This window comes from Sus scrofa, chromosome 16 (assembly GCF_000003025.6).
Source record: "Sus scrofa isolate TJ Tabasco breed Duroc chromosome 16, Sscrofa11.1, whole genome shotgun sequence".
NCBI lineage: Eukaryota > Metazoa > Chordata > Mammalia > Artiodactyla > Suidae > Sus > Sus scrofa.
Genome location: NC_010458.4, coordinates 34,040,801 through 34,067,922, shown reverse-complemented (window position 1 = coordinate 34,067,922; position 27,122 = coordinate 34,040,801). Strand labels below are relative to the sequence as shown.

At 41.0% G+C, this 27,122-nt stretch overlaps 1 protein-coding gene across 17 annotated transcripts in view; it reads left to right on the top strand.

Annotated features, from left to right (window-relative positions):
* Window positions 1–27,122, top strand: part of LOC100737060 (chondroitin sulfate proteoglycan 4-like) — a 142,190-nt gene that overhangs the window by 45,757 nt on the left and 69,311 nt on the right. For 8 of the 17 annotated variants that reach the window (XR_002339748.1, XR_002339749.1, XR_002339751.1 and 5 more), the window contains exons 9-10: window positions 17,703–17,886; window positions 18,524–20,947. Coding sequence is in view for 2 of the 17 variants with exons in the window: in XM_021076957.1 (XP_020932616.1) it covers window positions 17,703–17,886; window positions 18,524–20,577 (2,238 nt within the window). In the remaining 15 variants the exon portion in view is untranslated. Of the gene's footprint in view, window positions 1–17,702; window positions 17,887–18,523; window positions 25,519–27,122 lie in introns of those variants that run through there. The other 9 variants (XM_021076957.1, XM_013984766.2, XR_001301795.2 and 6 more) reach the window with 8 other exon arrangements.

Sequence of the window (27,122 nt, the reverse complement as noted above, 5' to 3'; positions counted from 1 at the left end):
TGTGTGAGTATGGAAAGAGCACATAATTTAGGAATCTGGCACCCTGTTTCTGCTCCTTGATCCACTGCTGACCACTCATGACTGAGGACAATGCCTTGGCCTCTAAAGTCAGAAGATCTGGATTAGCTCTGTGAGTTATGGCAAATGACCTATCTTTTGAACCTGTTTCCTGATCTATAAAATGAGGGACTATAGTAGTAATGATAACTGAAACTATTTTGAACGTTCCCCATGTCCCAAGCTCCATTCTAAGCGTTCTTCTCTACTACTCATCATGTCACTTAACAGGCTTGGATCCTAAAGCACAGGGAAGTTAAGCACCTTGCCCACAGCTACACAGCTTAGAAGTGGCAGAGTCAAGACTTATTTTTTTGTTTGTTTTAATCTTTTTAGGGCCATACTTGTGGCATATGGAGGTTCCCAGGCTAGGGGTTGAATCAGAGCTACAGCTGCTGCCCGGCCCCATTGCCACAGCAACGCCAGATCTGAGCCCTGTCTGCAACCAACACGACAGCTCACAGCAATGCCGGATCCTTAACCCACTGAACGAGGCCAGGGATCAAATCCTTATCCTCGTGGATACCAATTGGGTTCATTACTGCTAAGCCACGATGGGAACTCCCCAGAGCCAGGATTCAAATCCAGGGTCTCCACTATAGGCCATGCTCCTATCCAGTAGGTTATACTTTCCTCTTGAGTGTGTAAGGAATTAACACAGATAATGAATACAAAATGCCTAGCACACTGCCCCACATGTAGTGGACACTAAATAAATGGTAGATAAGGCTGTTGTGATTGCCTTCCATCCTTGAAGATGTGAGAAGTTCCTTTGCTCTCATAGTAGCCCAAGGACTTGTTTCACAGGGCAAGCGATTTTCTGGGACACTGGAATTGGCTGCTGTGTTTACCCTAATGTGCTGCAGTGATTTAATAAATGGAAATGAGGTCATTAGAAGAAAATGACATTTACTTCACCCTGTAACCTGCTTTCTTTTCCCTTTGTGAGAGAGTCCCTGGTGTTCTAGAATACATTTCCCTGAGTGATGACGAGAGGAGGGGGCTGAGGAAAATGTCAGGGGGCCTCACGCCTGGATCCAGCAGCACTTCATCCTTGGGCAGAGCACAGGCAGGAGGCAGAATGAGGCCTTGGACTGGGTACCAAAGATCCCACCCCAGAGGGTCAGAGCAGGGAGGACCCAGTGGAAGGACCCCTCACCAGAGCAGCTGACAGCTGCTGTACAAAGTTGAGGTGTCTTTGCAGGATATGTTTGGCTAAATTTCCAAGTTTCTGTGAATAAGTTTCACCGAAATACTGTGTCTCCCTTTCCACTTAAATAGTTATAAAGAACACCAGTAATGTGTGGAGAGGAGAGTGTGCAGAGGAAACTTTGTAAGGATATAAACCCAAATGCAACTCTGGCTCTCAGTGTGTGTGGTTTTTTTGAGTACAGAAATAACACATGCTTATTGTAAAGATAAAATTAGAAAACACTAAAGCAGAAGATTAGTATTGAAAAAGAATAGGGCATCATCAGTAAATTCAGTACAGTTGGAGTTCACCTGAAGGGATTCCAATTCTGTTTAGCTTGTGTGTTCAAAAATGTACATTTTAATTTGTGACTGGAAGAAACATTATCTCCCCGATTTTCCTCTTTTCAGATCCTGTCTCCATCACATGCAAGTGGAATGTGAATTTTTTGCTAAAATCTGAGTTTCATGGCCTAAAACAACAGGACCCTAAATAGAGACCCTAATTCAGGTCCCCAATTAGGGCCTTGGTCAACTGCAGCCATTTTATGGTGGCTCAGATTTACTCCTCAGCAGCTCCAGAACATTTTGGGAAGTAAAAGAAAGAGTGGTAGGAGTTCCCATCTTGGTACAGTGAAAACAAATCCAACTGGGAACCATGGGGTTTCAGGTTTGATCCCTGGCCTCGCTCAGTGGGTTAAGGATCTGGTGTTGCTGTGAGCTGTGGTGTAGGTCGCAGATGCAGCTTGGATCTGGCATTGCTGTGGCTCTGGCATGGGCTGGCAGCAACAGCTCTGATTAGACCCCTAGCTTGGGAATCTCCATATGCCGAAGGTGTGGCCCTAAAGAGACAAAAGACAAAAAAAAAAAAAAAAAAGAAAGAAAGAAAGAGTGATATAGGTTTTGGAGGCATTGATGATGATTAAAACATTTTCTCTGAAATTCCTTAACAAGGACATTTATTGAGTACATATTATGTGCTTTGATTAGTCCTTTTCAATCTGGTTGGTAAGAAGAGATATTATAATTTCAGTTGTAAAAGTTGCTTAGAGCTGTTTAGCCATGTTCACATGATGAAATGGCTTTGATTGCTTTTTGGCTTTCTAGACCAGTTTTTCTAATTTCAAGAGTGAGGTCCAACCCATAACTGGCTCAGTGTCTGATTGGGACAGTGTTTTAGGCAGATAATGGTTGAGTTCTCTTTCTCATCTTAAAGGACTGAATTCTTTCCAACTCTTTACTACCCTCAGCTGGGTGAGGCAGAAACTCCATGTTATTTGCTTATAAAACTACACCCTTTCTTGCTTTTGATGGATAAACAAATTGACCATTTTAATCAGTGGCTCTGTATGTATAGCTTGTGAAAGAAATCTCGACGTTCTCCATTATGCTTAATATTGTCTTTTGGCAAAGTAATTGCGGGGAAAGCATCTGTTAGGTTACAGCTCAAGATATTTTCTTATCCTGGAATAAATTCGTGGTTTTCAAACCATCCCATGTTAATCTACCAAAGTAAACAAATGACATCCTTATTTTGCACCGTATGACACCTGCCTAATGGGAAAAGCTAAACCACAAAAGCTTATGCTTAAAATCTTATATCCTGAAGAGTTAAACGTATGAATATACAGAGAAGGAGAATCATCACAATTTATTTTTTTTACTTTTTTTTTAATTTTTAAAAATATAATTCAGTAGATTAGTAAGCATCTAGATTTTATAAGAAGATAAAAATGGTTTAATATAAAACACATAACAGGCCTAATGGGAAAAACTATATGACAATTTCAATAGAAGAATCATCACATTTTAAAATGAAATGAAAACTTTTTACAAATTTAGAGAAATTACTGTTCCTTTCAAAGAATGTATAAACAAAGTAAGAGTGAATTGAATTCTCTAAAGCGCTAATCTCTTCCTAGTAGATCTCAAGGGTAATTGAGTGATTTTCATTCCAGTGCTTATTTAGATAATTTAGAATCATTAAAAAGCAAAGTGTTCTGGTTTTGAGGTTTATGATTCCTGGCCTTTTTTCTTTTTCATAAAGCCAGTAATTACATTTTAGCCATTGTGCTGTTGTGGGTAGAAGATCATCCATCTTCATCTCGCTTGCTGCTGCAACACAGATAGAGGTTTCTAGAACACACTGAAAAATAATACAATCGATTCTGGGTTATAAATTTTGTCTAATTACCTCTTCTTCTAGACTCTTGGTTTCTTGCTCAAGACAACACTTAAATTTTAACAAATTGTGAAAAAAAAATACTGTATATATACATGTATGTGTAACTGGGTCCCCATGCTGTACAGTGGGGAAAAAAAAAAAACAATGAAAAAAGAAATTGTAAACACATTTCCTATAGGATAGAAATTAATTTATTACACCTTAGTGGAGAGCAAGTACAATGGGATCATTAAACTTTGGTCCTTTACTTTTCTGAGCAGGGAAGAATAAGTTTCTTTGTGTTAGTGGTCACCCCTGCCTTACCCACACCACATCCCTGCTTTCTTGGGGTCTCCTCATCGATGAGCTCAATAGCAACTAGGCTCAGTGGGCATTCTGAACATTTCCACAAGTTTTTTTTTTTTGTTTTTTTTTTGGCAATTTTGGTTTGGCTCTTAGAGTCCACTGAATTATGTGTTAACATATTTTTTCCATGTGTAGAAATTATTCTATTGCATTGCCACTTATTCACCTATTCATTGTTCAAATGTGAAATTGGCTGGTGGGTCCTAGTCCAGTGGCTTTGAATAACCAAAAATGTTTCTTTCTCTTAAACTTTTGGCTCTTTCTTTGAAAAAGTAGATTGAACTAATTCCCATTTCAGTGAGCATGGTTTATCCTTCTTCCTTGTATTAATTTCCTAAGGCTGATGTAATAAGTTACCACAAACTTGGCAGCTTAAAACAGAAGAAGTGTATTATCTCATAGTTCTGGAGGCCAGAAGTTGGAACTCCATTTCACTGGGCTGAAATCAAGGTGTCAGCAGGACCATGCTCCCTCTGGGAGCTCTCGGGGAGAATTTCCTCCTTGCCTCTTCCAGCTTCGGGTAGCTGCCAGCATTTCCTGGCATGTAGCCTCATCACTCCAATCACTGTCTCACTGTCTCCACAGTCACAATGCCCTTTCCTTTCTTTTCTTTCCTTCCTTCCTTCTTTCTTTCTTTTCCTTTTGTGGCTTTAAGCTACGTGTTCTTTTAATTTTTAAAAATATTTTATTATAGTTGATTTACAATGTTTTGTCAATTTCTGCTGTACAGAAAACTGACCTAGTTATACACATATATACATCCTTTTTCTCACATTATCCACCATCATGTTCCATCACAAGTGACTGGACATAGTTTCCTGTGCAATACAGCAGGATTTCATTGCTTATCCATTCCAAATGCAATAGTTTGCATCTATTAACCCCAAACTCCCAGTCCCTCCCACTCCTCTCCCTACCCCTTGGCAATCACAAGTCTGTTCTCCATGTCTGTGAGTTTGTTTCTTTTCTGTAGATAGGTTCATTTATGCCGTATATTAGATTCCAGATATAAATGATATCATATGGTATTTGTCTTTCTCTTTCTGACTTCACTTAGTATGAAAGTCTCAGTTCCATCCATGTTGCTGCAAATGGCATTGTTTTATTCTTTTTATGGCTGAGTAGTATTCTGTTGTGTATATGTACCACATCTTCTTAATCCATTCATCTGTTGATGGATATTTAGGTTGTTTCCATGTCTTGGCTGTTGTGAATAGTGCTGTAATGAACACAGGGGTGCATGTATCTTTTTTAATGATTATGAAGCTGCAGTAATCAGGACAGTGTGGTACTGGTACCAAAACAGACATACAGACCAGTGAAATAGAATAGAGAGCCCAGACACCTAAGGTCAGTTAATCTTTAACAACGGAGGCAAGAATATAAAATGGGAAAAAGACAGTCTTTTCAGCAAGTGGTTCTGGGAAAACTGGACAGGTGTAAGTAAATCAATGAAACTACAACACACCCTCACACCATGCACAAAAATAAACTGAAACCGGCTTAAAGATTTAACCATAAGACAAGACACCATAAAACTCCTAGAAGAGAACATATGACATCAACCATACAAATGTTTTCTTATGTCAGTCATCCAAAGCAACAGAAATAAAAACAAAAGTAAACCAATGGGACCTAATCAAACTTACAAGCTTTTTCACAACAAAGGAAACCATAGAAAGAAAGAAAGAAGAAAGAAAGAAAGAAAGAAAGAAAGAAAGAAAGAAAGAAAGAAAGAAAGAAAGAGAGGAAGAAAGAAAAGAAAGAAAGAGAAAGAAAGACAACCTACAGAATGAGAGAAAATAGTTTCAAACAATACAACTGAGAAGGGCTTAATCTCCAAAATATACAAACAACTCATACAACTCAACAGCAAAACAACCCAATTAAAAAAATTGGCAGAAGACCCAAACAGATATTTCTGCAAAGAAGACATACAGATGGCTAACAGGCACATGAGAAAGTTCTCAACATCACTAAGTATTAGAGAAATATAAATCAAACCTCAATGAAGTACCACTTCACACTGGTCAGAATTACAAATGGAGCTCTTGCTATGGTGCAATGGTATCTGCAGTGTCTTGGGAGTGCTGGGACACGGGTCAATCCCCAGCTCACAGAGGGGTAAGGATCCTGTGGCTTAGTTGGAGGTTATGGCTGAAATCTGATCCCTGGCTGTGGAGTTCCATATGCTGCAGGGAGGCCAAAAAAAAAAAAAAAAAGTCTACAAATAACAAATGCTATAGAGGGTGTGGACAAAAGGGAACCCTTCTGCACTGTTGGTGGGATCATAAATTGGTACAACCACTATGGAAAACTGTATGGAGATACCTCAGAAAACTAAAAATATAGAACTACCACATGATCTAGCAATCCTACTCCCGGGCATATATCTGGGCAAAACTTTCATTGAAAAAGATAATGCTTCACTTTTCTGTCTGTGTCATTAGACTCTCTGCCTCCCCCTTGTGAGGATGTATATGACTGCAGCTAGGGCCCACCTGGATAATCCAGGATACTCTTCAGTCTAGGCTTCTTAACTTAATCACACCTGCAAAGTCTTTGCCATGTAAGATAACATTCACAGGTTCAAGATTTGGACCTGATATCTTTGGTGGGCATTTTTAGCCTCCTACACTCATATATAACAAAAGCAAGATGTCCATACTGCCTACTACTCTTTCATAATGAATCACTTTTTTTTTTTTTTTCTTTTTCTTTTCTTTTTCTGGCCGAACCTGCAGCATATGGAAGTTCCCAGGCTCAGGGATGAATTGAATCTGTAGTTGAGGCCTACGCCACAGCCACAGCAACACCAAATCCAAGATGCATCTTCAACCTAAGCCAGAGCTTGCTGCAACATGGGAACCTTAACCTACTGAATGAGGCCAGGGATTGAACCCACAGCCTCATGGATACTATGTTGGGTTCTTAACCTGCTGAGCCACAACGGGAACTTCTGAATCACCTTTTATATTTGATAGTTTTATTAAAAGCCTCCATTCTCGTAATGGTATAAGGCCCATGAAAATCTATGTCTACTTCCATACAAATGTGGATTTGGACCTCTCTGCCAGGTAGGGCTGTAGATGGATCTATTTTAAGCACCTTGAAAAGCTTTTTGTTCTAATATTTTTTATGCAGAGAATGACCCAGTCATGGAGAGCCATAAATAATTATTTGGACCATTTCTAGCTGGAGATTTCCAGATATCACCATTTGGGAACTAAATTTTCCTTCAGTCCCTCTTCCACCCATTTCCACTAAGGGGAATCACTCTTGGGATTTACTCCAGTCCCACTTTATTTAGGCTGATACCTAGCTAGGCACCCTCTAAGCTGTGCACCCTGGGCTGCCCCAGACTTGTGACCTCTTCCGGAAACCCTGAACCTTCTATGCCCAGCTGCTTTCTGCAAACATTAGTGCCAGTCCTGGTGGAAATAAGAAAGGCCACATAGAGAGGTGTTTTCTTCTCTGTGCTCAACCATCAGAGCACAGGAGCTTGTTGTTTTCCAAGTCTTAGCCCTTAGGATTTTTTGGTTAACCTACATGGAACCTCAGAAACTTTATCTTTTTGTATGGTACTCGTTGTGAGTGGTTCCTTTCCCATGTTTGGGAAGTTTTTGGCTATTATCTCTTGGAATACTTTTTCTGTCCCCTTCTCTCTCTCTCCTCCTTCTTCCACCCCTATAATACGGATGTTGGTGCGTTTAACGTTGTCCCAGAGTTCTCTGAGACTCTCTTCATTTGTTTTCAATCTTTTTTCTCTTTTCTGTTCCACATTCGTAATTTCTACTAATCTGTCCTCCACCTCACTTATTCGTTCTTCTGCCTTCTGTATTCTGCTGTTAGCTGCTTCTACTGAATTTATTTCAGTTATTGTATTTTGCATCTCTTCGTGTTTAAGTTTTATATCTTGTATCTCTTTGCTCAGTGTTTCCTGTAAGTTATCCATCTTTGCCTCCAGTTTATTTCCAATGTCTTGCATCATCTTCAGCATCAACAGTCCAAAGTCTTTTTCCTGGAGGCTAAGAATCTCCTCATCGCTTAGCTGATTTTCTGGGGTTTTTTCCTTTCTCCCTCATCTGAGTTATAGTTCTCTGTCTTTTCATTTTTATAGGTTTTTGGCGTTGTGACCTTTTTACAGATAATAGAGTTGCAGCCTCTCTTACTTTTGGTGGCTGCCCCCCTTGTGGCTGAAGTTGGTATGGGGGCTTGCTGTAGGCTTCCTGATGGGAGGGACTGATGCCTGCCCACTGGTAGGTGGAGCTGATTCTAATCCCTCTGGTGGTTGGGGCTTAGTCTCTGGATGGGATTAGAGGCAGCTGTGTGCCTGAGGGGTCTTTAGGTAGCCTGTTTACTGAGGGGTGGGGCTGTGATGCCACCTGGGTTGTTTGCCCTGGGGCTTCTCTGCACTGACTGATGGGTGGGGCCAGATTTTCCCAAAAATTTACCATAGGTGAGTCTCTGTGAACCATAGGTGAGTCTCTTAGTTTCCAGTCTGTGGGGCTTCCCACCTGGGAGGTATGGGGTTCTTTATATGATGTAATCACCCCTCCTACCACTTAATGTGGTCTCCTCTTTGTCTTCTGGGGTAGGATGTCCTTTTTAAGGTTTCTGGTCCATTTGGTTGAAGATTGCTCAGCCTTTCGTTGTGAATTTTGTTGTTTTTAGGAGAGAAGTTGAGCTCCATCTTAATCCCATCTCCTTAGAAACTTTATCTTTTTTGAACTGTTTGGCTTTATGTCATCTCCTTTTCCCATGAATATCTGCCCAAGATAGAGATTTTTTGGCCAGTTCTATTTCCATTGCTCTTCCTGGCCAGTCATTGCATTATATAGCAACTTGGACCTTTGGCAAAGCCATCATGTTGTGGAGGATCAAGAGAATGGACTGATTCCTCCCTTCTCCCTCCCTCTACACCCAGCTGACCCTAAGATAATTTGGTTACTTTTTTCTCCAGTGAGAATTTCAAACCTGTGACTGACTTTTAGGCCTCAGTATGGGACAGATCAGTGTAAAGGACTCATGTTTTGGTTTTCTTATCAGGATGATGGGGAGGTATATTTAGAAAGACCCTTAAGGGAGTTCTCATTGTGGCTTAACGGGTTAGGAACCCAACTGGTATCTGTGAGGATGTGGGTTTGATCCTTGGCCTTGATCAGTGGGTTAAGGATCTGGCATTGCTGTGGCCTATGGTGTAGGTCGTAGACATGGCTCGGATCTTGCATTGCAGTGGCTGTGGTGGTGGCTGGCAGCTGTAGCCCTGGTTTGACCCCTAGCCTGGGAGCTTTCATATGCTATGAGTGCAGCTCTAAAAAGGATAAAAAAAGACCCTCAAAATGAAGATATAATCCAGAGCTTTCTTGCCCTGCTTTTGGCCAAGCTTGATAGTCATGTTCTCCAACACTGAGTCTGGACCATGTGTAGTTTTGTGGATCTATGGAATGTCCATGTGATTTTAGCAAAAAAAAATCATCAGATTCTAGGCCATGGTTGACTTCACCAAGCATGGTATAACAGAGCTCTTGTTTTACCCCTGGGCTCATCCAAGGGCACTCATAATGACCTTCTGCCTTGAGGTTTAAAAACTTAGCCTTAAGAAAGTGGATATCTACTAGTCACATAGGGGCCCAGACAAGAATTGCCATCAGTCTGGAGCCAGGTGGAAGGGCCTTTCCCCTCGGTCCTACTCTCTTTCCCTCAATGTTCTGAGAGAAAGTCCACCTGATCCACAATGGTAGTTGTAAAGAATTGGAATATAGCCTTCCCTTAACTTGCTACTTGTAATCGATACATTATGTAGAACTATTTCTTTAAGTCCTTACAAGTTCTGGCCAATAGCAATTGTGTCCTAGACAGGCCAGACCACAGTGGCATCTGTCTGCTCTAGTCATACCTACCAACTGACTTTCCATATTACTGGACTCCTTGGGGTTGGAGAGCATAACTTGGGAATTTCTTGGTTGACGGTAGTCTCACCGAGCTTTCACACAGAGATATAGTAAAGTGGAAAAAGTATGAATTTTGAGGTCACACATGACTAGATTAAAAACTTGGTTCTTGCACCTATTGGCTAGAGTGAATTATTTAAATTTCCTGAGCCTCAGGTTTGGGTTTTTTTTCTTTTTTTTCTAGGGCCACACCTGAGGCATATGGAAGTTCCCAGGCTAGGGGTCAAATTGGAACTGCAGCTGCCAGCTTGTGCCACAGTCACAGCAGCGCCAAATCTGAGCTGTGTCTGTGACTTATACTGCAGCCCACAGCAACACTGGATACTTAACACACTGAGCAAGGCCAGGGATTGAACCCTCATCCTCATGGATACTATTTGGGTTTGTTACCGCTAAGCCACAACGGGAACTCCTCAGGTTTTTTTTTTTTTTTTTTTTTGTCTTTTTGCCCTTTCTTGGGCCGCTCCCGCGGCATATGGAGGTTCCCAAACTAGGGGTCTAATCGGAGCTGCAGCCGCCAGCCTACACCACAGCCACAGCAACACAGGGTACGAGCCGAGTCTGCGACCTACACCACAGCTCACAGCAACGCCAGATCCTTAACCCACTGAGCAAGGGCAGGGATCGAACCCATAACCTTATGGTTCCTAGTCGGATTCGTTAACCACTGTACCACGATGGGAACTCCTTGTTTTTTTTTTTTTTTTAATATGTCAAATAGTAATAACAATCCTGTCTAAAACAAAATCAAATAAAATGCATTATATAATATGCCTATCAGATTGGCTGGCATATATTTAGGGCACAATTAAAGTTAGGTACTTTCAGTATGGTTTTTTTTTTTTTTTTTAGATGAATGGGTAAGAAATGTCTTGGATTGCCTGATTTCTACTGCTTTGTGATATAAAGATATACATTATAATGAAATTTTGTAAACCACTTTCTAGTAGCTTATTTGTCCAATAAACATTTATTGAAATGCCAAGTCTAGAATGGTGAACTAGTACTTATTTGTAAAACAACTCGAAGTAAATTTCTGAAATACGTGCCAAGATTCCAGCCTACAAATTCCTTTGTTTTATGGGAAAATATTTATTTTATTAGGCATATTTTAGAACTTTATGATTGCTTAATAGTCTCATGCCACTATTTAAAAAAATGAATATAGTCTTCTACCTGTAAGGAATTGGTTACTGAAGACAGAAATGCCCAGGGCCTGCCACTTTCATTGATATGGCAACAGACCAATTAGGTCAAATGAGTATCTACCAGTGAGATATTATTCTATATTTTCATGCAGAAATGTAGGCTCAGTGAGGTTAAATGACTTGCATAAAAGCCATAGAACTGACAGTCATAGCATTTATATTTGAATTTAGGTCTGATCAATCCAAGGTTCAAATTCTTCTACACTCCTCTGCTTCCATTTTTATTTATTTATTTATTTATTTATTTATTAATAATTTTTTTTATTTTCCCACTGTACAGCAAGGGGGTCAGGTTATCCTTACATGTATACATTACAATTACATTTTTCCCCCACCCTTTCTTCTGTTGCAACATGAGTATCTAGACAAAGTTCTCAATGCTATTCAGCAGGATCTCCTTGTAAATCTAAGTTGTGTCTGATAAGCCCAAGCTCCCGAACCCTCCCACTCCCTCCCTCTCCCATCAGGCAGCCACAAGTCTCTTCTCCAAGTCCATGCTTTTCTTTTCTGAGGAGATGTTCATTTGTGCTGGATATTAGATTCCAGTTATAAGTGATATCATATGGTATTTGCCTTTGTCTTTCTGGCTCATTTCATTCAGTATGAGATTCTCTAGCTCCATCCATGTTGCTGCAAATGGCATTATGTCATTCTTTTTTATGGCTGAGTAGTATTCCATTGTGTATATATACCACATCTTCTGAATCCAGTCATCTGTCTGTGGACATTTGGATTGTTTCCATGTCCTGGCTATTGTGAATAGTGCTGCAATGAACATGCGGGTGCATGTGTCTCTTTTAAGTAGAGTTTTGTCCAGATAGATGCCCAAGAGTGGGATTGCAGGGTCATATGCTTCCATTTTTATATTAATGAGTGTCTTCTTCCTTCTTAGAGGAATTCAGGCAGTGGGAGCCAAAGAGGCCTGTAAAGTGCTCTAGGAGAAAGAGCTCTTATCTATAAGCCTAGAGATCTGGCTTTTGGCTCTAGCTCTGCTTCCAACTAGTCCTGTGACTCCGGGGGAGGGAGAAGCGCTCCCTAAAATCCCAACTTCTCTGAGCACCTCAGCAGCCTCTCAGCTATAAACTTTACCCCATCACAGAACAGTCAATAGGGACCCTGACCTTCTTAGCTAAATCCGTCTCTTTAGCCTCTGACAAATGTTTTTCTTTGTGTTTCTATAGGCATCAAGGATATGAGATCCAGAAGGTTTCGGCTTTAGAGATCCAAGGGTTATTATCATATTGTCCCTTCAAGTAAAGGCACTACTCAGAGGTCTAGGATTTGGAACCACACATACACCCATTCATAAGTTAGGTAGGAATACAACCTCATTAAAGTCCTAGAGAAATGGACCAAACTGGAGGTGGAGGGGACCATGTGGGATAGGCAACAACCACTTCTTGATTTCAAGGCATGGAGCATATTCTGCATATACTGAGTCATCCAAGAAAAGGGGTTCTTGGTCACTTCTTGAAGTTTGTATAGCCAAACACCACTGGGTTTACTTTTTTAAATTATTCTCTTTTTTTTTTTTGCTTTTTTAGGGCCACACCCACAGCATATACAGGTTCCCAGGCTAGGGGCTGAATCGGAGCTATAGCTGCCGGCCTACACCACAGCCACAGCAACATCAGATCCGAGCTGCGTCTGTGACCTATACTACAGCTCAAGGCAACGCCAAATCCTTAGCCCATTGAGCGAGGCCAGGGATTGAACCCACGACCTCATGGTTCCTAGTCAGATTCATTTCTACTGCATCACAATGGGAACTCCTAAATTATTCTTTTATCTTTTTATTTCGAAATAACTTTAGACTCACAGAACAATTGCAAAAGAATGCAAAAAAATTTTCTTGCACTATTCATCCATTTTCACCAAATGTTAGCATTTAACTACCTTTTAATAACCTTTGCTTTACCATTGTCTCTCTCTCTCTCTCTCTCTCTCTCTCTCACACACACACACACAATTTTTGAAAACTTGAGAGCTGATTTGCAGACACAATGCTCCTTTACCACTATAATTAGTAATATATTTGTATTTATTTACCTCTATATTTAGTACCTTTATATTTAGCTTTGTATAGTTCCTAAAAATAAGGGACCATTCTCTTATATAACCACAGTAGAATTTTCAGCAGCATGAAATTAACTTTGATACAATGCAATTATATAATCTATAGATCTTAGTCAAATTTCACAAGCTGTTTCAAGGAATGCCCTCTACAGCAAAGGAAAAAACCCCACAGCATAAAACATAGCATTTAGTTATCAGGTGTCTTTAGTCACCTATTCTGCTAGTCACACTGAGTCTCGTGACCTTGCCATTTTCTGAGGAGACCAGGCCAGGTATATGGAGGAAGTCCCACAGTTTGGTTTTGTCTGTGTTTCCTTGTGATTTAGGTTGTGCATTTGGGGTGAGAAAGGCACGAGAGAAGCTGGGTTCTTCCCAGAGCTTCCCGTCAGGAGGCACAGTGCCTGCTTTCCCATCACTGATGATGTTTTCTTTCATCACTTGGTCAGGTGCTGTCTTTCAGATTTCTCCATCATGAAGGTACTATTTTCCCCTTTGAAAGGAGTAAGTATCTGTGAGGAGGTACTTTGCAACTATGTAAATAGCCTGTTTCTCATAACAGTTTAGCTCACTAGTTTTAGCAGCCATTTTAAGATCCTTGCCTGAGGTATTTCTTACTGTGTTGGCTGCCAAATAGTGATTTTTTTTTTCTAGTTTTCTGTTTTTCCTTCTACATTGGAATTCTAATGACAGTCCAGAAAGTGCCTGTATGTAAAAGATAAAATATCTGGGCTAACCTAAATCCATAGGAAATAAAAACACCACTCTCCCCCATCTGTAATCCCAGAGCCCAGGTATTCAGCTAAGTGGCTTATCTGTCTATATTTAACACAGTGGAAATATGCAGCGCTGTTGGAAGTTGTTCCTAAGGCTGCTTTCTATTTGAGGTACCAAGTAATTCCTGAGAACCTTCTCTCCTCAGGTTGGCCCTACACTTTTTCTCATAAAGTCTTGGTCTTATTCTCCCTTCTCCCTTTCCTGACTCCCCCGCACCCTCCCTCCACCCCCCCCCACACACACCTTAGAGCCTGACTCCTAAAGCTGGTGAAGCTAAAGCTGTTTTCTAACATTAGAGACCCCACTCAGCTCAAAACACTTGCCCTCTTTCAGGGCCTGACTGGCAAGTTGACGTTCTCCAGGCACCCTTACTCCTCTTGACTTCTGGTTCAGTCCTTTCAGTTACCTGCTGTCTGGTCTTAAAGCTTAGACACTCAAGATGAATCTAATTCAGTTCTCTCCATCATGCTCCAGTGTGAAATAAGTCAATTTGTTATTCACAATTTCTCACTCTTGAAATGCCTCTTCAAAAATAGAACCTATAACAGACCTCTCCTCCACTAGACTTCTGAAATACAAAACTATATTTAAGACTCTTCCCCAGTTACTTCCTTCATAAGATTTCTGACCTTTACCCCAGCTCTTCTCATCTGACAACCATTCTTTCCCTGGGAAAATCATTCTCCTTACAATAGACATCAGAAGATCTTAGATTATTCTAATAATTTATTATTTATATTTTCAGGGAAGCTCATTTTCACTTATACCAAAGGAGTAATGGACACAAATGGCTGCATCCAAGTAAACCTTTCCTCCTGGTTAATAGACCATGTGACTTTTAATATTAAGAAACTGTATCTCTCTTTCTTCATACTATTAAGCCTCTTAAGCAGAATGGGAACATTTTAGGAACCACCCTCTGGTCTAAAATCCATAGCACAGTTACATGCTTCTGGGAGGAGGAATATACTTATGACTAATCTTTTGTCATGTATCTTAAGCTAGGAATACAAATGACAGATCTACTAAATAAAATTGCCTTTATTCCCAGGAACTTCTGGGGGGATTAAGTTACTAGTTAGGATGAGAAATGAATGTCTTTGGGGAAACTCCAATTTCTCACACATAATCTTGCTTATTTTATGAGGAAATGATGAGAGATGATATTTTCTTCTCCCCACTTAACATCCCTAAGTGACAGCACTTCCTTGCTTTATCCTTGAATAGGTAAGAAACAATAAACTCTTCATCTACAGTTTTGACAATTCTGGGAACATAGATCTTTATTCAATGGAAACTCACTAGCCATAGGGCATTTCTGGTACTAGATACATCCACTATAATGAGCAGAGAGTCAGAGCAGTGTACCACAGTACAGTCATCCCTCCATATCTCTGGAGCATTGGTTCCAGGACAAGCCCCCTCCAACCTCCCTCACTGCCACAGATCCTAAAATCTGAGGATGCTCAAGCTCCTTACATAGAATGGAATAGTGTTTGCATATAACCTACACACATCCTTCTGTTTACTTTAAATCATTTCTAGATTATTTCTAATACCTAATAAAATATAAACGCTGTGTTAAAAGTGTTGCCAGCATGTGACAAATTCCAGTCTTGCTTTTTGGAACGTTATGTTATTTTTTTCCAAATATTTTTGTCCGTTGTAGGTTGAATGTGTGGATGTGGAACCTCTGCATTTACCAATACTGATTGGTGAAATAGATTAAACTGCTTTATAAATTATACGATAATTTATCCTAGGCACTTTTGATACGGACACTCAAATACTTCAGCAGAACCTACCTGTAAGTTCAAATATTATAATAAGATAGCAGGCCAGTAAAAGATGTGACTTGTAGGAATTAAAGTTTGACTATATGTTTTTTTATGGCCACTTACAGGCATATAGAAATTCCCAGGCTAGGGATTGAATCCAAGCTGCAATTGTGACCTATATGGCAACGCCAGATCCTTTAACTCACTATGCTGAGCTGGGGATCACATCCATGCCTTTCCCGCAAACTGAACCACTGTGGTCAGATTCTTAACCCACTGTGCCACAGCAGCAACTGCAAGGATTAAATATTTTTTTTCTAGTTTTCCTTTGTGTGGTGACAGTTTATTTATTTAGTTAGTTTTCAAAATTTTTATTCTTTTTTCTTTTTAGGGCCACACTCATGGTATATGGAGGTTCTCAGGCTAGGGGTCAAATAGCAATTACAGCTGCTGGCCTATGCCACAGCCACAGCAACACAGGGTCCGAGCTGTGTCTGTGACCTATACCACAGCTCACGGCAACGCCAGATCCTTAACCCATTGAGCAAGGCCAGGGATCAAACCCGCATCCTCATGGTTCCTAGTCAGATTCGTTTCCACTGAGCCACAACAAGAACTCCTGTGGGGGAACAGTTTTAAAACATTTAGTCGATGTTGTTGGAGGACTGCCCACATGGTACCTGGGCAATAAAACAATGGGTGTAACCCATCTCCATCAGTTGAGATAAAAAGGGCATTGATGGGCCACAGGCATTAGGAACTTACATGAAATCTAGGAAAAAAGTAAGGTGTGAAAATCTGAACATCAACCGGATCATACTTGCAATGGAATGAGCATATATCATACATTAAAATTCATGAGTTAATGATATTCTCAAACAAACAAAACAAAACCAATGGTCATTGTTTGGAGATTGGAGCCAGAGGACTCACGCTTTTGAAAAATGATATATAAAGGGAAAGAGTCAAACACTTATCCTGTCTTTCTTGCATGTACTGTGTACCAGTGCAATCAAATAGCTGATAAGAGAAAGTTCTTTATAGAAGAATTCCAGATAAGAATGAAGAAGAAATGATAAAATAAATAATATCAGTGTTTTGCCACTACAAAAATAATGGTTTTTTGTAACTGTATCAATGAGTCTGTTAAACTATTAGTTGATAGGGTTATAAGAAGGTTTAAAATAGATGGATCAATCTAACAATACTTGACACCATTTATCAATTTTAACATACCCCAAAGAGAAGAAACGCACCATTATTTTCCCTTGCCGCACAATGCAAGAGAAACTATACAGTAAGGCATGTAAAATATTCTTTCCAAAAAAGTTGAACTTGATTCTTTTTAGGCCTCTAGATTTAACTGCTAATAAATAGGAAGTATAGGGACCAGAGGAACATGTTAAACAACACTATCTGGATGCAATCGGAAAAAATCCAGAATGTGGGAAACTAAAAGACAAATAACCCAATTTCTTCAACAAATAAATTACAAGAAAAACATTGAGAAAGGGAACCTATGGATTAAAAGAAACTTATGAGAGGTGCCAAACAAATGTGAGGTGTGTATTTAGGATCCTGACTCAAACAAAGCAACTTTAAATAAATTAAAAAAAAATAAATAAATAAAAATGTATTGGTCCACCAGAGATATTTGAACACTAGCTGGATATTTTAAAAGAGTCATATTTAGAAAAAAAAAAATACTTCGTAGGTCATTTACAGATGAAATAATATGGTATCTGATTTGCTTCAAAATAATCTATTGGGCAGAAAAGTGGGTAGGACTATATATGAAACAAGATTGGTTAGGAGTTGATAGTTATTGATGCTCTCTGACATGGAACTGAAGGTTCATTATAAACGTTTTATACTGCAAATATCTTGGGCATTAGTCATTTCAAAATCAATGTGCTTTTTCTGATAAGTAGATTATTTTGGTAATAGAATCACCTAGGTTTGACAAATCAGTTCCCACACTTTAAATGTGCCTGCATTTGCAGGGACATGTGCAATGCTTTGAGTCTGAGTAAAATAAAACCTGAAAAGACATGTGTCTTGTCCAGTTAGGACATGTGTTCATCCTGGTGTTATCCCTGAAGCCAGGGACTGATTTTTCCTACTATCTGACCAGGTCAGTGAACAGCTGATATTATACCAGCATGTGGACTGGGAAAACACAGGCTGGACTGCAGAAGACTCTTTCATGTTCACGGCATCCTCCCCACCAGCAGATCTAGGCCCAGAGGAATTTCATATAACTATTTCATATGAAATTAATGAACCTGGTCGGCAGAGTCGTCTGCTTGCAAATACAGGTAATTCTTCCATGATATGGTCAATACTTTATCTCTAGTTACTAAAGTAGGGACACTTTGGAAATCCCTTTTTAATTGTCAATGCCATATCAGCCCTTGAAATAAAACTTATATGGCTATAAAAATTTCTTGCTTTATGTGTGCTCTTTCTCTTTCCTCTCATAAGCTTTAATGGTTGTAGTGGGGGGAGGGGAGGATGGCAAATTAGCTTTAAAGAATTCTTATTTGTACCTCTGAATGGGGACTTCACCATGCCCACAACTGAAAACTTGATGGAAAATGAAAACGACAAATAAGGTAAGTTCTTGAAAGGAAAGGGGTATTGAAACTTGCACCTGCTTCCATGGCAAGACAAAGTCCAGTAGTAGGTAAGTTAGGAGATTAACATTGTATAAGTGAATCTCAAGGTTTTAAAATTCTCTTTCTTGAATGTAGACTTAACAGTGTGAGTTCGTATTTCAAACTTTTTTTTTTTTCATATGCCTTGGGTAGTAATGCTGATTCAGGTACTTGAGCAACCAAAGTGTTTTAAATAATCCACTGGGACAGGCACATTCAAGGGACAGAAAGTCTTAGAGCTGTCACCTGAGAGTTCTAATGAAACGCCACTTTGTTCTTTGTATTTGTTTTTTAATAGGAGCTGTTGTCAAGGAGGGAGACAAAGTTCTCATTGACCAATCTAAGTTAGATGCTTCCAATCTCTTATTTAAATTGCCCAAATCTCAGCGCTCTTCATATGAAATTTGGTTCCAAGTTACATCTCTTCCTCACCATGGAAGTATTATGGTTGGAGAGAGAAATATTACCCAAAGAAAGCCCAATTTCTCCCAGTATATAATTAATAAATTTGGAATCACATACCTTCATGATGACTCTGAATCACTGGCTGATAATTTTACCTTTGCCGTTTGGCCCAACCAAAAGAGCAAGTCCACCACTAAGCCAGAGGCTGACTTTCTTGAAGAGATGTTTAACATCACCATCAGTCCTGTAAATGACCAGGCACCAGAATTAAAGACCAAAGGGCTTCGGCTGAAAGTTCTGCAGGGCAGTAGGTTGGTTTTAGGACCTGAAAACCTGAAAGTGGAAGATGAAGACAGTCCTCCAGAGGAGATCAGATATACAGTCATCCATAATCCTGACAATGGCTTTTTGGCAATGGCTCACCATCTAGACACACCTGTTCACCATTTCACACAAGCTGACATTGATGACTCTCAGGTGTGGTTCATGCAGGATGGAAGCCCATCCTCCGGGGTGTTTTACTTTAGTGTGACCGATGGCCAGCACCGCCCACTCTACAAGCTCTTCCACCTGGATGTCATTCCCATCTCCATCACCCTTGTTAACCTCACTGACCTGCTTCTCCCACAAGGCCAGACAACCATCCCCATCACCAGTGCTCACCTGTCAGCAATGACCAATGGGAGGAGCCCCCAAATCACTTACAGGATAACCAGGCCCCTCCAACATGGGTATCTGCTCTTTGAAAACCAGGTGGTCATCAGCTTTGGACAGGAGGAGCTGGATTCAGGAAAGCTCTCTTACCACATGACAAACCTGACTGCCTCAGAGGACCAGCTCCAGTTCTCACTGTTTACCTCAGAAAGCAACCTGACAGGACAGACACTGAGCATCAGGGTGCAGCCTTTACTGTGGGTTACATCAAACCTGACTGTTTCCAACAGAGTGGCCCATCGGCTGAGAAGAAAGGACCTTGATGCTACTGAGCTTGCTAATAGGACTAACAGTGATCCCGAATTTGAAGTGACAGACCCCCCCATCCACAGCAGACTTCTACGAAGAGTGGGCCAGGCCACCGTGATGGAAGACACTACTCTATTCACTCAGAGGGATGTTGACCAAGGACTGCTGATGCTCGAGCCACATGCCAACCTAACAGGCACTGATTGGCTGAACGACTCTTTCACTTTCTTGCTCAGGGCAGACCGTGTGCAGCCAGCGATAGGCTGTCTTCCCTTCACCATAGTGCCACCAGATCCCTTTTTTTCGCAAACTTTTACACCTGATGTTTCTTTATTAGTCACTGCAGATAACCTTGTGACCGCAGGTCTCTCTCAGGAAAAGCATGTGGTTTCCTCAGGACCCACAGCACAGACAGGAACTCTGAGGAAGCTGACCCAGACCAGATGGCAGGAAGCTGATCCCTGGCAACGACACAGTGGTAAAGAGCCCACTTTAGATGGCAGGGCCTCTCCCACTAGAGCCATTTGGCCACCAGATGCCACTAAAGCCAGTGCTGGGACACCCACCCTGCCCAGAGAGAGTGGTCACTACTCTCTAATGGTCATCGTACCGTTGACTGCGGTGATCTTCCTGCTGATAGTAACTTCAGTGGCCTTGTGTGTCTGGCTGCTAGGCTGTAAAGTAGAAAAGGCGAAACCTCTTATCAAGCTCCAAACCAACCTAGAACCCACAACCCCAGGTGCTAGGCCAGAAAGGAGCACAACTATTCCTACTGTCACGGTGACGCCCCTCCTGAAAAGCTCCAGCAGTCCTCCAGTCAGCATTTTCAGGGCCCCACAATGTGAGCACATGGAAAAATCTGTAGTCTCTGAGCCTGTGGAAAAATGTGCTCCCTGGGAGCCGTGGGTGAATCTGGATCCCGACATGGTCAAGCTCTGCCGACAAACCAACCCAACACTGAAGCACAACCAGTACTGGGTGTAGATGGAGGGAATTTGTTCTTTACTGACCACGCAAAGGCAAAGTTATGCTGGTGAGATCAACTGAGATAAACCCAGCCCTTGGTGCTCAATTGGAGCTCCATGGTTAGATGTTGGCTGGTGTTTATTCTAACTTTGGACAACACTCATCTTATAGGCTCTCCACCATGAGCTTTGTGTGCCCTCTTCTGGACCTGATGCTCTGAGTGCACATAAGATTTTGTTACTATTTAAACCCTTTACCAAGGTGGCCAGACTGTGGATTAACATGGGAGTTAGAGTTAATGGAGGAAGGCTTTGAATATTTTTCACCGACGATTCACTCTCAGAGTGTCAGCGAGGAAGTGCAGGAACTGTTTCAGCAAGTACAAGAGGTAATTTATCAAGTCAGTGAATATGTTTCTAGTGTTTTTCTGTAATGACTTTTCCTCCTTGGAGGCTCTAGCTCTGACTTCCTAATGAAGGAAATGCTTGGGTGCTCCAGATAATGGGACAGTCTCCCCTCCTTTGAAGGTATTTGTGAACACATTGCGTCTAGTCTGATTTGTAACATCAAGCCTGTAGGACCAGTTTTATGTGAAGTCCAAGGAATAGAAAAGTTTGTTGAATACTTTTGTGATGCCTCAATTTGGCTTAACTTTACAATGAATCAAAATAGCGTCAGATTTATATTTAACTTGCCCAGTTGAGCCTCCCATTGGCAGACTCAGTTTCAGTTTCCATAACTGCAAAATGGAGATAACAGTACTTGTATTGTTAGGAATGCTTTGGATACCAAATCACAACATATCTGCTACATGTAGGCCTCAGGTTGGGGATTGGCAAACTTGTTCTGTGCAGGGCCACATAGGAAAAATATTTCAGGCTTTGTGGGCTACATATGGTTATTTTAAAAAAATTTTTTTAAATGTAAAAACAATTAACAGTTCCTGGATGTGACCCACAAACCATAGTTCGCCAGTCATTGGTAGAGCTGAGCAATAAAAGTATTGAATTATTTTAAATAAGCAGCCTGAGGTGGACATTCCAAAGCTGGTTCAACGGTTCAAAGACCTCATGGAGGACTGACGCTCTTTTGTTCTTTCTGCATTACCTTCCTTGAGCTATTGGCACTTATTTCATCCTTTTGTTTAGTTCCTTATGATTGTGAGATGGCTGCTGAAGCCCCAAGCAATACAGTCCCATTCAAAGGCCAAAATCCTAGTGGGGGGAAAAGAGAGATATCAAGAAGACTTTTCTTTAGAGAGGATCTTATGTATTAATATTTTTTAAAATCTCGAGGCCTTCCCAAACATTTCCTCCCTTTTACATCTCATTGTCTAGAACCGGGCAACGTGATTCCTGTACCTTAACCACCATTGGCAAAGAGAGATGGAATTCTCATGATTGACAACTCTTCTGGGGCTGGGAGAGGATTCTGCCAGGTCAGAGATCAATGAATAATCAGCCCACTGTGTAATTAGGAAAGTATGGGGAATGGCAACTAGATAGGCAAAGAGTAGGATCAACTGAAATATTCTTTGAGTTTTGAAATACTTGGGCAACACAGCTTTTGATCTTTCGAATTGGTATCTACTTTAATATCGCCTTTCTATATTTTAATGATTTTCTTAAAGCCAGTGTTTCTAAGGTGGGGGGAGAAATTTCCCCCTAGGAGGCATTTGGCAATGTCAGGAGACATTTTGGGTTTTCACAACTGGTGCTGTGGCATCTAGTGAGTATAGGCCAAGAATGCTGCTGAATATCCAACAGTTCACAAGACAGCCCCCACAACAAAGAATTACCTGGCCCAAAAATGTCAATAATGCCAAGGTCGAGAAAATCCTGGTTAAAGCCAGAATGAAGAGTTTTCTTGTATACCCAGTGAAGAATTCATAAACCCATTCCTAAATTTAGGCAAAAACTGTATCCTGAAAACAGAATGGAAGAGTGAAAATCTCATAGTATGTTTGAAATTGTGATTGGCTAATGGTATCCATGAAGTTTTTTTTTTTTTTGAGACTGTATTAAAAATGAAACAAAACTTGAGCACACTCATTTCTATAGATTCGTTATCTAAGAAAAAAAAAAATTGTCTTGTGTCAACCAGTGGGACCCATCATGAGAAAAAGAAAAAAAAATAGGGTAGGATATTTACAAAGGTAAAGATGAGGTCACAGTGTCCCCAGAAATCTCTGATGTGTTCCATGTGGAAAAAAGCTTTTTTCTCACCCTGTCCCTTTTTTGCTCTTCTAGGCTGCTTTTCCCTCCCAACCCAATTTTAACTGCTCTTTGTGGAAACAGATTTCACAGTCTACAGAATAAATGGAAGCATAGCATATGTAGGCCTAGAGACAACTTTCCCTGTCTTAGTTCCTTGGCTCTAATGCCACAGACAACTGTTGCCCCCATCCCTGGCTATGGACAACTACTGCTGAAAATTTCTCTACTCCTCTTCCAAAAGTGATTCTCTCCTGCATTTCTGGATTCCTAAATTCTGTATAACTCCCTCAAGTGGTTTTGTTTTTGTTTTTTAGGACTACAGGTATGGCATATGAAGGTTCCCAGGCTGGGAGTTGAATCAGAGTTGCAGCTGCGAGCCTACGCCATACCTACAGCAACACCAGATCCGAGCTGAGTCTGTGACCTACATCACAATTCAGGGCAATGCCGGATCCTTAACCCACTGAGAGGCCAGGGATTGAACCTTCATCCTCACAGATACTAATCGGGTTCGTAACCTGCTGAGCTACAATGAGAAATCCCTATTTGATCCCTTTATGAAGGGTGAAGAATGAGAATCTTAAACCAAGGTTTGCTTGAAAACTGTGCAGCTCAGAATTGTTCTTAAGCCTGTTCTAAGCTGTCAGGCACTCAGAAGAAGCAGACTGACAGCGTGTACTTGAGCTTATTCACAGAAAGTGAAGGCTGATGAGCATCTTTGCATCCAGTAAGTGGAGTTTTCCTCCCCCTCAACTGGGCAAGGAGAATGCCTGTTCTTTGTGGGAAAGCCAGACATACTTGGCTCTGTGACCACCTTGGCTTCTCCCTTACTTCAGCCATAAAATCTCTGGAGCTAGGACTACCAGCCTGGCCAAACAAAAAAGTCTGATTTCCCTCCTCTTTCTCCTGTTAACTCTGCAGCTCCAGACAAACTCGGTGTCTATATTGGAATGAGACACACATCATTGTCTTAAAAATGATAATTCACATTGTTTGTGAGTGTGTCTGCTAGAGCAGGAACATTAGTGTGTGATCCAGACGTCAAGATGCAGTCATTAATCAAGTAATTCTCATAGAGCTTGGAAAGATTTCTTCCAGAGGATGTGGAATATTCTACCAATTTGCAGATGGGTTCAATTAAAAGGAAACAATGCCTACCATTTGATGCTGGCTCAAATAAAACATGAAATAAAACATCTTGGCAAAGCCTTGTTTAGTGTTGAAAATTGAAGTTTAGAAATTGAAAATCAGTCTGAAATGGTTTCTCCCATGTGCATAACTATAACTGCATAGTCTCAACCCTGTCATACTGAATTCACTGCTTTTTAACAAATGACTGGTGACGAGTTCCTATTTTGGCTCATTAGGTTATGAACCTGACTAGTATCCATGAGGATGAGGGTTCAATCCCTGGCCTGACTTAGTGGGTTAAGGATCCTGCGTTACCCTGAGCTTCAGTGTAGGTCACAGACGTGTCTTGGATCCTGCATTGCTGTGGCTGTAGTGTAGGCTGACAGCTACAACTCCAATTTGATCCCAGGCCTGGGAACTTCCATATGCCTCAGGTAAGGCCCTAAAAAGCAAAACAAACAAACAAACAAAACCACCATTGATTTAATAAGTGGATACCTAGGGTTAATATCAGAAGAGTGGCCAGTTTTGCTTAAGAGAAGGTACGCATTGTTTGGGGTGGGCTGGGAGTGGAGAGTCTAATGTTTTTCTATATCTGGAGGTTTTGACTGTTTCTAACCTTTCAGAGATCCTGTTCAACACTTGAGTGTACTTTCTTAGAGTCATGGGTTAATTAGGTAAAGTGGAGATGACACAGGAGGTATTCTTCAGATTTTTGAGGCTGAAGTGGACACATTTGGAGAGTGAATGGTAGGTAATGGGAGGTGATGGCACGTATCAGATAATATTCCCTGAATTGAAGGATAGGGCTGCACTACATACATCTTGAATCTTTCAGAGGGGGTTAATAATTAATAATGAGGTTCAGTTTGGTCCTGTGTAGGGAGAGATGTGGGAATAAAAGAGGGCATGGAGCCCACGGTGTGGCATGCTGAATGATGGAGATTTTGCCAGGTTGTTCAAGATCACTACTGGCTGTTTCGCAGGGACCTGGAAGAGGCTGCCTTATCACAGTGATCTGCAAACATTTATTAGGAACCAATTGTATGTGAGATGCTAGATACTGGATTCTGCATCTAGGTATTAAAGATACAAGATTTTGTTCTGAAAGGAACTTTTTGGTCTGTTTCCTCTGTTGGCTCTTCCAGAATCACACAAGGAATGCCAGAAGAAAGGAAGGTACAGAAAAGAAGGACAAAGGGAAACAGAGGTTAGGAAAAGGCTTTGTGTCTTTTCATTTGAAGCATTCTTAGGTAAGTGCTGCCCACCTAGTGGTGTAGCAAGAATTGGGGAGCTCACTGGCCCACTAGCCTCCACATTTCCCACTGTCCCTCAGCCTGCCCCACTCATGTTCTCACCCAGCCTCGTGACATGGCAGTGTTTTAAATAATAGACTATGGGTCTGTTTTGAATCCTGACCCTCCACTTCCAAGCAGCGTGACTTTGAGTAACTTAGCCTCTCTGAACTTTAGCTTCCTCAGCCAAAAAATGGGAATAATATTAGCACCTATCTCTGGGTTTTATTATGGTTTAGTAATATAATCACCTGATGTTAATATCACCATCATTATATTTGGACAGTACTTTCCGTGTATCTGGCACTATACTAACCGCTATAGAGGAATTTTCTTGCCTAGGATTTTAATGCATTTTAAAAAGAATTAACACATTAAGTCACTTGATAAACCAAAGACTCATCTTCTACCCAAAGCAGTGCATTATTGGCAGTAGAATTCTAGGTGGGCGATTTAGGGATATATGAGATGTTTGTAAGAAGAGCTTCCCAAATGTTCATAGCTTTGCCTGGCAGGCAGGGCTTTCCCCTTCATCCTTGGGCAGAGCCTTGGCAAGAAAATGGATGAAAGAAAGAGCATGCCAGAAACCCTCATGCGAGACAGACTCGAGCTTGGAGGTATTGACGATTCTCTATCTTGTAGGGAGTGCAGAGCTGCTGGTAAAATGCCCTGCACCATTCTCTCCCTAGCCAAGCAGGATCACGTCCCTACATCAGCCAACCTTTTGCTTTTGAACTCTTGCCTCCCCTCCTTCCTCCCAACCCAATTTTTTTCCAGGAATTCATGAGCCAGTAATTTTCTTTTTAAGTCCAGGATTGGCAAAGGACTGATATTTAAAAAAAAAAATTTAATATCATTCCTTAGTAAAAAAAAAAAAAAATGCTGCTTATCATCACCATAATTTCATTTCTAAAGTAAGAACAGAATAAGCAGCTTTATAAAAAATTCCCGTCTTTGACCAGACTTGACCTTGGTCCTGGGTGTGTGTGTGTGTGTGTGTGTGTGTGTGTGTGTGTGTGTGTGTGTGTGTAGGAGTAGGGGTGAGGGTATTTGCTACTCAAGAATCCACTCTCAGGAGTTCACACTGTGGCTCAGGGAAACGAATCTGACTAGTATCCATGAGGATGCTGGTTTGATCCCTGGCCTCTCTCAGTGGGTTAAGGATCTGGCATTGCTGTGAGCTGTGGTGTAGGTCACAGACATGGCTCGGATCTGGCATTGCTGTTGCTGTGATATAGGCCAGCAGCTACAGCTCTGATTTCGACTCCTAGCCTGGGAACCTCCATATGCTGTGGTTGCGGCCCTAAAAAAAAAAAAAAAAAAAGAATCACTCTCAGAAGGACACCAAGCTTGGCTTATTGCTCTTCTGTCACCATTGGAAATTCTAATAGTTTTTGAACAAGGATGCCACATTTTCATGTCTCGCTGGACCATAAAAATTCTGTAGCTGATTCTGAGACCTCACAGTAAATTGATAGTTACATCAGACCCCTTTTAAGCATTGTTTCAAATTCTCTCAACTTGGCTTCCTCCTGTAACTATGGCTGAGGCTACCAGTTCTGGGTGTATTTACAATGATAATGAGTGTACTGTGTGCCTTGTGCGTTCTGCCCTGGGTCCCTTGTCTCCACAGCATGCCTGTTGGAACTTTCGCTTGCACTCCCTGCAAGCAGGGAAAGTTAGCTCCCCATAGAGCAGCCCTTGGCCAGTGGTAAAATGGAGCTGACAAAAAAATGCTTCTTCCTTTCATCCCATGGGTTAACAGTTATAAAATGCATTCTGTGAGGCTTCTCAGAATGTCCTGAAGATTGAGCACAAATACATTGGTGTGTGGACCCTTTTGGTCCCATTTATTATCCCTGTCCCTCACTCCTGCTCCCTCTCACAGAGGAGCCTTTGCTTTGGAGAAAACCCAAGCTAA